Source organism: Panthera pardus, unplaced genomic scaffold (genome assembly GCF_024362965.1).
Source record: "Panthera pardus isolate Hobbes unplaced genomic scaffold, ASM2436296v1 HiC_scaffold_3, whole genome shotgun sequence".
NCBI classification, from domain to species: domain Eukaryota; kingdom Metazoa; phylum Chordata; class Mammalia; order Carnivora; family Felidae; genus Panthera; species Panthera pardus.
The window spans coordinates 13,768,324-13,784,353 of record NW_026526876.1 but is presented as its reverse complement, the minus strand read 5'-3'; the positions used below and the strand labels follow the sequence as shown (position 1 = coordinate 13,784,353).

General features: G+C 63.4%; 1 protein-coding gene across 1 annotated transcript; it reads right to left on the bottom strand.

Annotated features, from left to right (window-relative positions):
* Positions 1-7,063: 7,063 nt before the first annotated feature.
* On the bottom strand, positions 7,064-15,626 carry NOTUM (notum, palmitoleoyl-protein carboxylesterase). Its single transcript, XM_053892851.1, has 12 exons — positions 15,433-15,626; positions 13,836-14,198; positions 12,683-12,735; positions 12,507-12,602; positions 11,980-12,040; positions 11,478-11,536; positions 11,003-11,105; positions 10,098-10,289; positions 9,855-9,955; positions 9,178-9,325; positions 7,974-8,021; positions 7,064-7,743 (listed from the first exon to the last, which is right to left on the bottom strand). The coding sequence occupies exons 1-12, from the start codon at positions 15,609-15,611 to the stop codon at positions 7,437-7,439; spliced, it is 1,710 nt and encodes a 569-aa protein (XP_053748826.1). The 5' UTR covers positions 15,612-15,626; the 3' UTR covers positions 7,064-7,436.
* Between the last annotated feature and the right edge of the window lie 404 nt (positions 15,627-16,030).

Sequence of the window (16,030 nt, the reverse complement as noted above, 5' to 3'; positions counted from 1 at the left end):
CCCCAGCACTATAAATAGGTGGTCACGATTTGAGCCCCGGAATAGCAGCCCGGGCGTGCCCGTCCCCATCCCAGAGGGTCATCTGACCCCTGCGTCCCCGCCAAGCCCCCGCTAGCACTGTCCGTTAACTCCTTGGCTGCTGGCACTGCCCCACCTCCGGAGCACCTGCGTCTGTCTGTCGGTCAGCTGGCTCCAGGGCCCGCGGGGGAGGGGAGGGAGGAGGGCAGAGCCGAGAGCGGAGGTGGGCTTGGAAGCCTCCCGGACCACCTGCTGGGGAGGATCTCCGGGAGGCGGGACCGCAAGGCAGAGGGAGGAGGGACGGGGGAGGGGGGGTTGGGGGCGGGGGCTCCGCGGGCTGTCCCCCCCCCCTCCTGGAGGGAGGCTTGGCTCAGAGCTGAGGTGGCCTCAGGGCGGACCCTGCTGAGAGCGTCCCTGGGCTCCTACTCAGCCTGATCTCCTGGAGGTGCTGGGGCTGACCCTAGCGCAGAGTTTTTGTTCTATTTGGGGGTTCATCACGGAGCTCCTCGCTCGTCCTTCCTCAACCTGTAAACTAGAGAAAACTCAGCTCTCCCATTTTGGGGCAGAAGTATTCATAATGTGTGAAATGCTTTTGACGATGGAAAACAACTTTCTAACTGTAAAAGTAGTACCTTGGAGGCCCAGTCAATATAGGAAAAGACAAAGAAAAATCGCCTGTAATTCTGTTGCCTGACCATGAATGTCTCCTGTATGTGTGCCTACTTCTCTTGACTTTTCATTTAGAAAATTATAAAATTTGGGGCGCCTGGGGGACTCAGTCAGTAGAGCGTCCGACTTCCGCTCAGGTCACGATCTTGCGGGTTCGTGGGTTCGAGCCCCGCATCGGACTATGCTGACAGCCAGTTGCCTGGAGCCTGCTTCAGATTCTGTGCCTCCCTCCCTCTCTGCCCCCCTCCCCCCTCCCATGCTCTCTCTCTCTCTCTCTCTCTCTCTCTCAAAAATAAATTAAAAACTTGGGGCGTCTGGGTGGCTCAGTTGGTAGAGCGTCCGACTTCAGCTCAGGTCGTGATCTTGCGGTTCACAAGTTCGAGCCCCGCATCAGGCTCTGGGCAGACAGCTCACAGGCTGGAGCCTGCTTCGGATCGTGTGTCTCCCTCTTCTCTCTGCCCCTCCTCCGCTCATGCTCTGTCTCTCTCGGTCTCTCAAAAATAAATAAAAACACTAAAAAAATTTCAAATTTATGGAAGAATTGCAAGACAACACAATGAACACTCAGACACCCAGATTCAAGAATTGTTAATATTTTGCCCTATTTGTTCTCTTTCCCCACACCAGTAATAATTAATGATATTGACTAATTCTGCAGATATGACAGTTTGCCCCAGACACTTCCATGGGCATCTCCTATGAACAAGGCCATTCTCCCTCAGGTTCATAGAACCTGAACACAGGGGATTTAAGAATGATCACTTCTCACACGGTCCTTATTCCATTTTCCCCCTGTATCCCAAAATACACTTAAAATCTTTTAAAACATTTGCACCAGAATCTGATGGGGATTATGCATTGCAGTGGTCTCTCGTGTCTCCCAGTTATTCTGGAATAGTGTCCATCTCCCGCCCCTCCCCCCCCCATTTTATTATTTATTTATTTACGTACTTTTTATTGTTTAAAAAAAATTTTTTTTTGATGAAAGAGAAATAGAGAGTGAGTTGGGGAGGGGCAGAGACAGAGGGAGAGAGAGAGAATCCCAAGCAGGCTCCGCACTGTCAGCACAGAGCCTGACTCGGGGCTCAAACCCACGAACCGTGAGATCATGACCCGAGCCGAAATCAAGAGTTGGACGCTCGACTCGCTGAGCCACCCTGGGTGCCCCTGACACCGTCTTTTTGAAGATTCCAGGCCAGTGGTTTTATAGACTGTCTTTCAACGTGTATTGGCTGTTTCCTCGCGGTTATAGATTCTGCTAAATGCTCTTGGCAGGAAAACCACAGGGAGACGCACGTGGCCTCAGGGTGCCCGTCGAGAGAATGGTGACGGGATGAGTCCAGAGCGGGAGGCCTGGCTGTCGCTGGGGTGGTGTCCCCAGCACGGGTCTCGTGGCCCCCGCAGTCCTCCCAGGCTCTCAGCAGCCTCTGGAGTCTCTCGTGGGCAGCATTCTCCGTGAACACACACCCCCTTTACAAGTAGACTCGTAACGGTCCTCTGACCCGATGTGCCTGTTTATGATTTTTCTGGAAGAGTTAATATTATCATGAAAGAAAGGATTCATGTTGGTTTGCAGGTCGTGAGTCCTCCGAGATGGTGTCTGGACGCTGCAGGCTGGGGGAGGAAGGCCTCGAAAGGTACACCTTCCAGTCCACTGACACTCAGGAGGCAGGCGACCCCGCGTGCGCCCTTGGGAAGGGTTCTGCTTCGTCCCTCCAGGCGTCCGCCACGTGCTCTGCTGACCCTGGACCAGGGAGCAAGGGGACATGGGCCTCCGGCTTGGGGGTGCAGGGAAGATGGGTCAGCTCCCACCGCCCTGCGACCCCAGGGAGCTGGAAGGAAATCCTCTGCTCGGAACAGTTTCATTTACCACAAGCGGACCATGCTTTAGCCAAAGTTCATGCCTCAGCAAGTGGTAACGGTGAACCAAGCCGCGTTCCTCAACGGCTCAATCGGTGGCTGGGGCACAACCCCCCGCATCCTAACCGAAGGGGTCCAGCTTGCCGCACGCGAAACCCTGAGCATTTTGGGAAGACCAGGCCCGGCGTGGCCAGCGCCTTGGGGTGGCCCTGGGCGCTCAGGGACGGCCAGCACACCTGTGCGGGCGGCAGGCAGCCTCTCAGGCACCCTGTGGCAGGTGCGGTGAGTGAGGGGGCACCGCTGTGGGCTTCGGCAGAAGTCGACTCCCTTCCTGAAGACCGGACACCGCACAGACCTTGCTGGATTTCCAGCTGCCAGCACGGAGATGCCTGGAAATCAGGCCAAGATGCAACGAGAGATGCTGGAGAGGGACAGGCATGGCAGCAGCGAGAGTGTCCCGGCAAGCTGGGACATGGCCTGATAGTGGCCATGGAGTCCAAGTAGGGCAGCATCCCAGGGCCAGCGTCCATGGCTGTCCCACATCCCCCCGCCCCTGCGGCCCCCTGGCCCTGCAGAGCACGGGGGGCCTCAGTGGCCCTGCCCAGGAGAGAGCTGTGGCCGGCGTGGCCCGGCCAGGGGCCTGGACAGAGCAGCAGGCGCTGTGTCTGAGCCTGGGTGAAGCCCCTTCTGGCCACTTAGTCCCGCATTTCCCTAGCTCCCTGCGCGTGGAGCCCGGCCCTGAGTTCTCTGTGCAGGCGGGCCTGAAACACAGGCAGAGGCAGAAGAAGCGGGGTGGGGGGTCTGCTCAGGGGCAGCCCCCTTGCCTGGGCCCTGCAAGCCTCCCCTTGCCAGTTCTTAACCGCTCCCTGCCTGGAGGGGCCTACAGAGCTGGAGAGATCACAGCAAAATCGGCTTCCTTTGCTTTGCAGTCGGGCTCTGCTGCCCACAGCGGGAGACTCGGTCCGCGTGGCCACGCTGGGGAACAGAGGCCAGGCTGGGGGGCTGCTTCGTGGCTGGGACGGTAGCCGGGACCCCTGGGAGCCTGACATGGGACACGTTCCAAATTCCAGACACAGACTCCCCAGTTGCTTGGCGCAAGGCTGCTCGGTGGTGACGTCTTCTGTTCTCAAGCCTCCACTCACTTGTCACAATTAAAAAAACACCGAGAGGGCGCCTGGGTGGCTCAGTCGGTTGAGTATCTGATTTCAGCTCAGGTCATGATCTCGTGGTTCATGTGTTTGAGCCCCGCGTCAGGGTCAGTGCTGACAGCTCAGAGCCTGGAACCTGCTTCACACTCTGTGTCTCCCTCTCTCTCTGCCCCTTTCCTGCTCATGCTCTGTCGCTATCTCTCAAAAATAAATAAACTTAAAAAAAAAAAAACCACTGAGAATCTAGCTTCTTGTAGTGCGGAAACAGCAACTAAATGTTCAGTGAATTTAGCCTTTTTTGGGGGGTCATTGAAGGCCCCTCTGAAGAGGGGACAACTTGGCTGTGAGCTGAGTGATGCCACGAGCAGGTGTCCACACGACAGAAAGGCAGGGGTGGCTGCTGTGTGTGCTCAGGGGACACGGAGGCTTGGTAGCTGGAATTTGGGCACGAGGGCCGGCGGTGGGGGCAGGACAGCTGGGAGGGAGGCTCTGGAGGTCCCAGCCACTCTCATGGCAGCCACGGGGAGCGTCTGTGTGCACATCTTGCCCGTGCTGTCAGATATTTTGGCTTTTTTTTTTTTTTACATTTCTATTTATTTTTGAAAGAGAGACAGAGCATGAGCGGGGGAGGGGCAGAGAGAGGGAGACAGAGAGTCTGAAGCTCAGAGCCCCACGTGGGACTTGAACCCACAAACTGTGAGATCATGACCTGAGCCAAAGTCGGACGCTTCACCAACTGAGCCACCCAGGCGCCCCGGATCTTTTGGCTTTTTTTGAAGTGTGGAGTTGAAGTTCTAGGCTTCAGGTCCCGGGCAGCAAAGCTTATGCTCTGGTCATCACGTACCGGAAAGCAGGGCCATGGGTTTGGAGTGAACGTTCTGAGCACTTTTTTAATCAACTTTTTACATCTTAGAGCAGTTGCAGGATCGCAGCAAAACTGCCGGGAAGGTCCAGAGCTTGTCCGCGTGCCCGCCCCTCGCGCACAGCCTGCCCACGTACCCGCCTCGTGCAGGGACGTTTCGCCTGCTCGTCCCTCCCCCACCCCGGCAGCCCTGGATCCTTGTCCTGTCCCCACAGCTCTGCCTTTTCCCAGGGTGCCTGGCACTTGGAGTCACACAGCCTGGAGCCTTTGCAGACCAGCGTCTTTCACTCAGTAATATGCATTTAAGGTTCCTCTAGGTCTTTTCCTGGCTTGGTAGCACATTGCTTTTTAGTGCTGAGTAATTGTCTATCGTTTGGATGGACCACAGTTTATTCAAGAATCGGATGCTCAACCGAATGAGCCCCCCAGGCGCCCCTGGTCTTTTTTTTTTTTTTTTTTTTTTTAAGTAGGCTCCACACCCAATGCGGGGCTTGAACTCACAACCCTGACATCAAGAGTCAGTCGTGTGATCTATCGACTGAGCCAGTCAGGAGCCCCCAACCCCCCTGTATTTAAAGTATGTCCTGAACATTTTTGTTCCCATGGGAGAGTAAAAGCAGCACCATTTCTAGAAAAGCCGAGAACTCAGTGTGGAGAGCGCTGCGTGTCACTTGCTGAGTACTGAGGTTTGGCCGCCCCACGGTCCTTGAGTGTCCTGGGCTCGTTTTGTCACTGGTCCGGCAGTGAAGCACAGCCCGGACAGGCCACTAGGCCGGTGGTAGGTCTCCTCTCTCTCTTCTTCCTTGTCGGGAACGCGTGGAGAAGGGTTTGTTCATTTGGTGACAGAAATCCCGTCGGGTATAACCCACAGGTATGACGTTCAAAGGTGCACAGCGCATCCGAGGAGCTGCCTGCTCACCCCCCAGCCCGCCTCGGACATCTGTCCGATGGTGCCGATGTTGCCGCCCCCCGCTCTTCTCTGCACAAAGAGCTGGGGTTTAGACGGCGCCGCTCGAGTCCCCTGTCCGGCTTGATTGTGGCCCCTTCCAGTGAAGCCCCCCCTGTTGGCCCCTCCCAGCCCCCTCTCCCACCGGGAGTCCCCCATCCACGGGGAGCCTGAGGAAGGGCCGCTCCCCCGAGCCAACAGTCCCCCCTGGATTCCCCTTCTTTCGTCTACAGCCCTTGCCCACCCCATCCCTGAGCTCACTGTCTCCTTTGCCCTTGGGACCGCATGGGTTCCCACAGAAGACCATGGGGCCGCGGTCCCTGGAGACCCCAGGTGGGCCGCTCAGCGCCACCTGGGGAAGCCAACATTGGTGATGAGCGGGCCCAAGGTGGGCTGGGAGGGGCCGCGGCGCTGCTCGGCAGATGACACGGGCCCTCGGGTTCTGCCCCGATCCCTCTCCGCCCCACGGTGGCCCTGATGTGTTGGCAGAGCTAGCCAGACCCCAGGGCACAGCCCCCGACCTTGCTGGGCCAGAGGGTGCCGGGCCTCTGAGATTCTCCTGTTCTGGGAACAGGTCTGGGCTCCTGACACGTGTGGTGGGTGCGGAGCCCGGGCTGCCTGGCAGGGATCCTCCCTCTGTCACAGAGGCGGCCTCTCCGGGCCTCAATTCCTTCATCTGTCACTTGGGGCTTGTAATACTTGAGGGCAGCTGGGGCGGTGTGGGGGGGGGGGGGTTGTCACCATGCAGGTATGCTGGGGTGCCCGAAGCAGGGAGTGCCCGGCTCCCCTCAGTAACCCCTCTGGGCTCTTTGCCCCCCCCCCCCCCGCCCCACGCGAGGTGATGTCTATCGTCCAGACCGAGGCGACAGGAACACCACTGGTACACAGCTCTGTGGGCCTCAGACACGGTGCGTGGTGAAAACAGAGGCCACAACAGAGGGTGTGCGTGCGTGCGTTTGCTGGGGTGCAGGGTCCCCGGGACCACCCACGGGAAGACTACCCCTGTGTTCTGGGAGGCAGGGTGGGGGCTGGGCCCAGCGGGTTCCGCCCGGGAATCTGCATCTTGGCGTGTGCACGGGTGACCTCATAAGAACCAATAATGCAGTGCAAGCTTTTAAGAACGCTTTAGCTGGATAGGGAGTGTTTTTCCGGGGTGAGACAGTTTGGAAATGAGATTGCTGGGGGTGGTGGTGTGTTGCCGAAGGGGCAGGTGCCCCGCCAAGCACTCTGAGTGGCCTCGGTGCGCGCCGTGTGAACGTCCCCAGACGGGAAAACAGAGACATGGGAGCTGTGATTGCCATGTTGGAGTCTCACCTGTGCTGTGCCCGTGACTGGTATTTGCTGAGTGGACGAACAGGACAGAGGTGGGGTCCGTGCCCCCCACGAAGGGGTCGGAGGTCAGGGCTCCCTATGGCCCCGTCCCCAGTACCCCTGCTGCCCTGGGGATGGGGGAGGGGGTGTGAAACAGGCAAAGTGCCCATTCAAATAAACACGCCTGCAGGGGGAGGCTCTTTTGTTATCTTTTTTTTCATTATTTAAAAAAAATATGTTACAAAACAATATCATTAATCATATATTTCTTATTTTCCTTTTTTAAAAAATTAAAGTAATAAAAAAAGTCATTTTATAAAATAATACAAAAGGCCAGGAGAGGCTGAGGCTGGGGCTGGGCCAGCGGGCTGGAACCCGGCGCCTCGGGCTCCCCAGCGAGGGCAGGCGGGAGGCAGGGCTGGGGCTGGAGGGCAGGTCCACGGTCTCCCCTGGCTGGGTCCCCCCCTCCCAAGGCAGTGGTAGAGGGGCAGCGAAGGCTGCTGGGAGGATGGCCAGGGCCCTGTCTGTCCTAGGAGGGGCAGGAGAGGCCAGGCAGGTGGCCCTGGGGTGGGGAGCCCGTGGCGGCGGCCGGCCCTCAGTGCCAGCTCCCGGGGCGGGACCCCTAGCTGCCGCTGCTCAGCATCCCCAGCAGTTTACTGGGCTCCAGGCCCTGCTGCTGCGCCACGGTCTGCACGTCAAAGCCCATGTGCATGAGGAACTGGGCCACGTTCATCTCCTGCCCCGTGAACTGGTCCCGGATGGTGGGGCAGGAGGGGTTGCAGTGGGGCCAGGGGCAGCTGTCCACCAGGTGGACGGGGCAGCCCTTCAGGGGGGCTTTGCCGGCCTTGTGGCTGTCGTGCAGGCTTCTGTCCCAGCAGTGCAGCGCCCGCGGCAGCGAGGTCCCCTTCACCTGGACGTCCGTCCAGTGGCTGCAGACAGAAATCCAGGTGGGGCTCGCTCGGCATTGCTACCACCGGAGGCGGGCTGACTCTGAATTCTTGCCACACAGCCGGTTGTGTAAGCGGCATCGGAAGCCCGAGACAGAAGCCCTTCATGCAGAGCCAGAGAAGGCAGGTGGCGGCCAGGTGGGGGGGTGGGGCTGTGGACGTTTGTAGCGAGAGCCAGGGATGCGATCTATCCAGGGCATGGGGACACTGACCTTCGGATGATGATCTCGTGGGAGAGGCAGGCGGGGGCGAAGCTGGCCCTGTTGGGGAGCAGACGGTCAGCTCACAGAGAGCACCTCCAGCATCTTCCCCACCCCGGGGCCCGCAGGTCCTGACGCTCCAGCCCACCCCCCTGGGCACCTCTCTCTGGCTCCCACCTCCTTCCTGTACCTACTGCTCTGGACCAGGCCTTGTCCCCACCAACCCATGGGCTCCCCTACAAACCCTTGTCTCTTTCTGCCTCCAAACCCGGCACAGAGTTCACCCCTTCCAGGCACGGCCCCTGGGCCATGGTGGGATGCTGACCCGGACAGGTGAATATTTTGCTTTGTTTGTTTGTTTAATAGGCTTCATTTCTAGATTCACATTAAATTTTTTTTTTAACGTTTATTTATTTTTGAGACAGAGAGAGACAGAGCATGAACGGGGGAGGGGCAGAGAGATGGAGACACAGAATCGGAAGCAGGCTCCTGGCTCCGAGCCGTCAGCCCAGAGCCCGACGCGGGGCTCGAACTCACGGACCGCGAGATCGTGACCTGAGCTGAAGTCGGACGCTTAACCGACTGAGCCACCCAGGCGCCCCTCTAGGTTCACATTAAAATTGAGTGGAAGGTATGGAGATTTCTCACACACCCCCTGCCCCCACACCTACAGCCTCCCCCATTATCGGCATCCCCCACCAGATGGCGTGTCCGTCGCAACTGCGAACCTTCAGTGACACACAGCTATCGCCAGAGTCCAGAGCCCCGGTGCACTCTCGTGCTGGACATCGTAAGGGTTTGCACAAACGGATGCTGACGTGTGTCCATATCACGGTCTCACACCGAGTAGTCTCACTGTCCTAGGAATCCCCTGTGTCTGTGCATCCCTCCCCCTTTTCCCAACTCCGTCCTTGGTACCGAATGAGCTTTTTACGGACCCCGCAGTTCTGCCTTTTCTAGGATGTCACAGAGTTGGAATCATACGCTATGTGGCCTTTCTCGGACTGGCTTCCTTCTCTTGGTTACGTGCGTTTACGTTTCCTCCACGTCTTTTCATGGATCAGAAGCTCATTTCTGTTCAGCACTGGGCAATACCCCTGCTCGCAAGGCCGCTTCCTGTTTTGCCATCTGTGAGGCCGCTATCTTTACGTCAAATGGTTTACCGCCTACCTAGAGGGGCGGGAGTGGGGTGGGGTGGGGTGGGCAGGACACTCACGGCACATCCTTGAGCGTGTTTCGAAGCTCGCGGCCCAGGTTCTGGATGTAGAGCCACTGGCCCTCCTGCACCGGCTGTCCCGTGAGATGCACGTTGTCCACAGTCAGCTGGGCCTCATCAAACAGCCACTGCACCACGAACACGGGGCCTGGGGGGCACAGCTCAGCTGGGCCTTGCCTCGACACTCTACCCTCCACCCCGGGCTAAGGGCCGCTGAGGTCCAGCCAGCTCCACGGCAGGCTCACGGGCCCTTGGAGTGCTGGCTACCGGCCCCCTCACAGTGTGCTTGTCTGAAGAAGTACCTTGTTACCTCCCCCACCAACCTTGGCCTGGCTCCCAGGCCACAACTTGGTGGTGGTGACCCTTCAAGTGGGGGACTGAGGAGGGCCGGCCGAGGCCCACCGAGGGCGGCACTAGGATTCAGCTGCCAAGCACATTCCTAACTGTGACTGTGGACAGGGTGACCCACTGTCCTGGTCGGCCTGGGACCGAGTGCACTTTCAGTGCTGAGACCAGGCAAGTCCCAGGCAAACCTGGACGGCTCAGTTCCCCCGCCCCCATGTGGGTGGCCTGCGGTCTCTGCACCCAGCTCTAGACTCCAGGCTGGAGGAAGCCTAGACCCACACCCCCTGCTCCCCACCCTGCCCCGCGAGTCCCGCCCGCAGCCGGCCCCTCACAGCGCAGGGTCGGGTAGACTTTGTAGCCAAAGAAGCAGTTCCACTCCTCGCCGTCCTTGAACTGGTGCCGACAGCGCTCCGGGACCACCCCGTTCCAGTACCTGCGCCAGGGCTGGGGGTCAGGCAGCCCCGCCCCGCCCCGCCCCGCCCCGGCACCTCCCCCCCCCCCCGCCCCCCGCAGCCCCGCCCCAGGCCCTCCGCCCCCGAGCCGGCGAGCCCAGGAGGCACCCCCGGGTCTGGCACCTGATGCCGCGGCGTATGGCCTCCGTGGGCGCGCACGTGACGGTGTCGACGCAGTCGGTTCGGCGGTACTGCTTGTTGTCCAGGAACCAGCCCGAATCAGCCAGGCCCCGCACCTGGATGGCCGGGTAGCCCAGCTCCTCCAGCTGCTCGGCCACGCGGTCCACGTTCAGCAGCACCCCCGTGCCCCCCGCGCTGGGGAGGAGGCAGTACGTGAGGCCGGGTGGCCGCGGTGGGGCGCTCGCCTCCCCCGAGCCCGCCCTGCCCCAGCCTAGGCCCGAGAAGGGGCCGGGATCCCGATGCTTCCCAGCTGCCAACACGCTCCGTGTTCCATGTTCGTGTGCAAGACCCACAGGCCTTTGGGGGTCACGGAGGCACAGGAGGGGCTGGCAGAGCTCCCGACACTGAGCTAAGTGGCAGGTCACCCGCTTCCTCCCCCTCCTCTCTCCCTTCCTCTGTCTCTGACTCGGTTTCCTTATCTGAAAACGAAGACAAAACATGTGGCCTCCGACCCCCTCAGGTATTCTACCGATGTCCTCGGGGCCCTGCATGCCTGCAGGGGTGCAGCCACCAGGCGTGATCCCGCTTGCAGGGACCCCAGGCCTTGGAGAAGGTACACCGGTCCACAGCTAGCCCCTAACCGACTACCTAGGCCACCGTCATCCAAGGCTTCCCTGGCATCCAGCAACCTCGGAGTCCAGAAGCATCCTCCGGAAAGCTTCCAGCTACACAGCACTGTGGAGCAGAACCCCTGCGACGCTCCAGTAACACAGACCCTCCTAGGTGCCCTCCCAGGCCTGGGGAGGCGTGAGCTCCCTGGAGCCCAAGGCGCGGCCCCTCCTTGCCCTCCACACCTCTAATCCCGCCACACCCCCTGCACACACAGGCCCCCGCCCTGCCTGGCCCACCTGCTCCCTGCCAGCAGCAGCACCTTGGCCCCGCTCAGCCCTTTGCCCAAGAGCTCTCGGACCACCTCCTGGATGATGAGGGCACCCATGAAGGCATACTCGTCTGCAAGGAGGAGGACCGTGGCTTCAACGGGGGGCCCGGACAGGAGCAAGGCCTCCCAGCGCCAGGTTGGAAGGAGGAAGAATTCTAGCTGGGGGTCTGGAGGTCCTTCCGGGGGATAGGGTCAGGGGCTGAGGTGAACTGAAGGGAGGTTGTCAGGTGCGTGAGAGATGGGGCCCCTCCCTCCCCAGGGGACACGCAGGAGTGAGGACCTCCGAAGGGGCCAAGCCAGCCCTGGACAACAGGCAGTGGGTGCTTGGGGCAGGCATCCCGGGACACACGGTCAGAGGATTAGAAGGAGTTACAAAACAGGGGCCCTGTCCTTCCTGCCGTGTCCTTCGGGGCAGAGAACAGAAGTTACAGCAAGGGACTCACTCTTCTCAGACTTGGACGAAGCTCCACTCCAGACATCGCTGGAGCAGTAGGGGATGAAGCTGTGACAACGGACGGTGTGAGTTTGCCATAGTCCTCTGCTGCCCAAGGCCCTCAGGAAGGACCCCTCCCCAGGAAGGGTCCCGAGGACAGGACCGCCTGGGAAAAACCTCTCGGAGGACAAGATCCTCCCAAGGACAGGACCTCCTGGGAAGGACTCCCCCCAAAAGGAAGGACCCTCCCCAGGGAGGAACACCCCCCATGGGACTCCCCTGGAAAGAACCCCCCCCCCCCACCCAAGGACAGGAATCCCTCATAGGTAGGAACCCTCAGGGAGAATCTCCCCAGGAAGGACCCTCCAGGTGGGACCCGCCCCCAGGAAGGACCCCCCCCCCCCCCAGGAAAGACCCTCCCCAGGGAGGAACACCCCCCATGGGACTCGCCAAGAAAGAACCCCTCCCAGAAGGACCTCCCCCCAGGGAAGGACCCTTCTGCTCCCTCTTACACCATGTTGGCATTCCACCAGTGGGGGTTTTCCTCTGGCTGGGAGGACAGGATCCCTGTGCCTGTGGTGTCGGAGGGCAGAGGCAGTGGGTCTTTCTGTTGGGAAGGGGTGTGTGGGGATGGGAGCTACGGGAATGTGTGGGGGGTGGGGGATCCTACTTGGCCACGACAAGGGAGGTAGGCCAGACTAGCCATCTGGACGTGACCCCCGACCTCCACCACCCAGCACTGGCTGCTGTGACCTAGGGATGAGGGGTGTAGAAGCAGCCATAGTAAGCCCCCTCCCCCAGCCTCTGGAGATTACCTGTGGAACAGAGTGAAGGATGATAGGTGGGTGCCCCCTGACCTTAGGAGGGTGGGAGAACTGGGGGGTGGGCGCGGTGGGGGCTTTCCTAGGGCTCTAGGGAGTGAGGAGGGCAAGGGTTCTTCCAGAACTTGGAACTGTCAGCCCTACCCTACCCTGCCCTACCCCTCAGGCGGGAGCTGGGGTGGGGGGTGGGGTGAGGGGGGGATCGGCGACTTGCTGACCTGTGCGGGTGCGCGGCCAGTCTCTGGAGCTCATGAGGCGCCGCATGGTGTCATAGCGGGAGTCGCAGTTCTCCCGGTTGAAGCAGTACCAGCCACCTGCGGGCACAGCCACCATGTCAGGGCCCGCACGCCCAGGGGCCTCGGCCCTCCTCGCCGCCTCGGCTCCGGGGACGCACCTTCCAGAAAAAGGAGCCACCGCCGACTGCCCTTGGATTCCTTCAGGTAGTAGCTGCAAGGAGGGGGAGGGGGACGGGCGGAGCGGGTGGTCAGCTGGGGCCCGCAAGGACCCAGCTCTGGGGAGGAAAGGGTCATTCCACCTGTCGCCCGGCGCACGCGCCGGCCGCACGGGGGCGCCAGCGGCCAGGCCCCGCGGAGCGCGCGCGGCCCCGCCAGCGGTGGCGGGTCCCGGGAGGTGGCGCTCGTGGGGCGGGAAGGGCCTCGAGGGGCTGTGTGGTCCGTGGAAAATCCCCACGGCCCGCCCCGCGCGGGACCCGCTGTAACCTCGGCGCCGGCGGCGGGGCGCGGAGAGGGGTGGGGGCGGTCTTGCTGGGCTCGGGATCTCCCGGGACCCGCAGTGGTGCTTGGAGACCGAAAAGCACCCTCTCTAGAGGAGCGTGCACGTGGGGCGGGGGCCCTGGGACCGCCAGGAAGGCGTGGAAGGGCGCGAGTACCACCGAGGCCCGACCTAACGTCCGGTCCTCGGGCTGTCGACTTAGCTGAGGGTGTGAGGGCCCCGACCCCTCCTCAACCCTCAGCCTCACATCCTTCCTTCGTATACATCGGGGCTGGACAGGGGTGAATGCCGCAGCCCAGGTCCTTCGATCCCACCTGCGCCCCTTCCCCGTCCCTCTGGCTGGCTGGGATCTCAGGTAGTCCCGGCAGCAGCAGGGGGCGGACAGGGTCGCTGTGGAGCTGGGGTGGGGGTGGGGTACCGCAGGACTCTCCCCGCCCCGCTGCGTCGCCTCCTGCTGCTGGAGCCAGGGTCATCTCCCCGCCCAGAGACCGAAGGACGCGAGCAGCGGGGCAGGGCACCGGTGGCCGAGGGGTCAGTGCCCGGCCTGGCCAGAGGCCAGCTCTCCGAGCGCTGCCCCCACCCCACCCCACCCCACCCCACCCCCGCTGCGGGTGCCCGCCCCGGGTCCTCCGCAGGGCCAGCTCCTCTGCGAGCCCGACGGGAGCCCTCTTACCCCCCACCCCGAGGAGGGGGGGGCGGGCGACCAGCGCCGAGACTCCGTGCGTCCGAGGGGGGCACGGAGGCGGATGGCGGCCGAGCCCGGCGGGGCGGCCTGCAGGGGCGCGCCGGTCGGGGCGGGCGGGCGCAGGCCTTACCCGGCGGGGCTGCCGTCGTTGCAGGTCACCGACGTGTTGAGCAGGAGGTGCAGGCGCAGGTCCTCGTTGAGCTGCTGAGCCGAGCAGGGGTACAGGGACTGGGCCAGGCTTTTGACCTGCGCCATGAAGCTGTCCATGTTGCCCTCCACGGCGGTGAAGTCCAGCGGGAAGCTCTCCACCGGCTGCCCGGCCGCGGGTGCCGCCTCGGCACGAGGCGGGGAGGGCGGCGGGGGCGGCTGCTGGCCGCGGCGCCGCCAGGTCTTCCTGCCCTCGCCGCCCCCGGCCCAGTGCAGCAGGCCCAGCAGCAGCAGCAGCACGCGCACACCCTCGGCCCATGGCCGCGCCGCTCGGGCCCGCGGCCACCTGCGGAGAGCGGGCGGCCTTGAGGCGGCGGCGGCGGGGGTGGGGGCGCCGGGCCGGGGGCGCCGGGGCCGCGGGGCGCCGGCCGCGCCTGCTCGCCCGACCGGCTGCCCGCGCCGGGCCCGGCGGAGGAAGCGCGGGCGGCTCGGCGTCGAGGCTCGGGGGGCCGGGCGCCGTCGGCCTGGGCTGCTCGGGCTCCGCGCGCGGCCGGCGAGGGCAGCGCAGGGTCTGGGTGCGCTGGCTCCGGCCCGCGCCAATGAGCGGCGGGGGCCGAGCCTGGGCGTAGTTTGCGGGGGCCGCGGCGGCCCGGGTGCCCGCGCGTTAGATGTGCCGCCGCCGCCGCCGCCCGGCTCGGCGGAGGGGGAGGGGGCCGCGCTCGCTCTTTTCTTGGCGGAGGCATCGCCTTTTCTTCCCAAACCGCAAGCCTGACGGAGGGGCCTGGCCTACCCCGCCGCGGCCGCCGGAGGCGCTCCCGGCCCGGCTCCGTGGGGGGCAGCGCGGCCCCCGCGGTCCCCGGCAGCTCCATTCCCCCCGCGGCCGGCCCGGCGCCGCCGCCGCCGCCGCCCCCACCCCCACCCCCGTCCCGGGGAGGCTGGAAGGGGCGGCGGGGGCCGAGGGGAGGGGGGACGCCACGGGCAGGAGCGGGGCTTTTCCGCGCCGGGACTCCGCCTGCCGCGCAGGGGCCGGGCCCGACGGGCCTGGGGGCGCAGGGCGGGCGCGCTCACCTGAGCCGCCGGGGTCCCCCCTCACCCTGCTGCCCAGGCCCGGAGCCGCCGGCGGGCGACCGGGGCCCCGGCCCGCACCCCACCCCCACCCCCACCCCCTCCCACCGCCCGCCGCGAACGCGCCCGAGCCCCGCGCTCACCGCGGCCGGCCCCGCGGCCCCGGCTCCTCGGCGTCGCTCGCCCTGCGCCAGCCCGCTGGGACGCCGGCTCGGCTGCGCTCCCCCTCTGGCGCTGGCGCGGAGCCGCCCGGGACTTTTATCCAGCGGGGCCCCCGGGATCAAAGCGACGGCGGACACAGGGCCCCGCGCCGAGGGGCCGGCAGCAGCGGCGCCGGGGCCTCCAGGAGGAGCGGACAGGTGTGGCGCGGGGCCCCGGCGCCCTCGGCGACCTGCGGGGAGGCACCGGGCGTCCCGGCACGGCGCCACGGGGGAGTCGCCCGATCCTGCGCCCGGATGGACGGATTCTGGGCGGCCCTGGGAGGCAGTGGGGCCAGAAGGGGCGCTGCCACTTACCGAGGTCGGCGGGCCTCGGGGTGGGGTCCTGGATCCTCCCTGCGTGAGCCCTGGCTGAGTGCTCCACGCGAGGACCCCCAAGAACCTTTCCGTGCCCCAGCCGCCACTGGGAGATGGGGAGGGGAGGGGGCGAGGATCGATGAGCCGCCGGCTTGGTCTCCCCTCAGTGACCCCCCCATGCGGCCCAGTCTGTCTGGCCCATCACCTCACCTTCCCAGCGCACCTCACCGAAGACAGAAGGAGATTCTTTCTCAGAAATCAAAACGGGGTGTGTGTGGGGGGGCAGGTGTTTGCTTAGGAGGCTTCTACGGGTGGGTGGGGAGAAAAAAAAGCGTTTCTTCACCCTCCACACCCACAAAGTGCTGTGGACTGCTTTAGTAGACCTTTTCTCCTTTCCCCTCCCATCTACAGTCCAGCGGATGCCATCACGCCCATTTTAAAGATAGGGAACAGGCCTTGCCTTTGGGGACAGGGGTCCAGAACTGGGTTGCGGGGGGGCTTCCTGAGTCCGTCTCCTAATTCAGGGCAACGGGGAGGCTGTGTTCACACCCCCCCCCCGGGAGGCACCTGCAGCCCCTCCTGGGGCAGGAGATTAGAG

Excerpts from the sequence above, each read along its gene's own strand:
- NOTUM (XM_053892851.1), bottom strand. The coding sequence starts at position 15,611 with ATGGGGGGGTCACTGAGGGGAGACCAAGCCGGCGGCTCATCGATCCTC. Across the intron at positions 12,736-13,835 it reads AACGACGGCAGCCCCGCCGG|CTACTACCTGAAGGAATCCA; the intron begins GTAAGGCCTGCG and ends CCCTCCTTGCAG. Across the intron at positions 7,744-7,973 it reads CACGAGATCATCATCCGAAG|CCACTGGACGGACGTCCAGG; the intron begins GTCAGTGTCCCC and ends TTCTGTCTGCAG.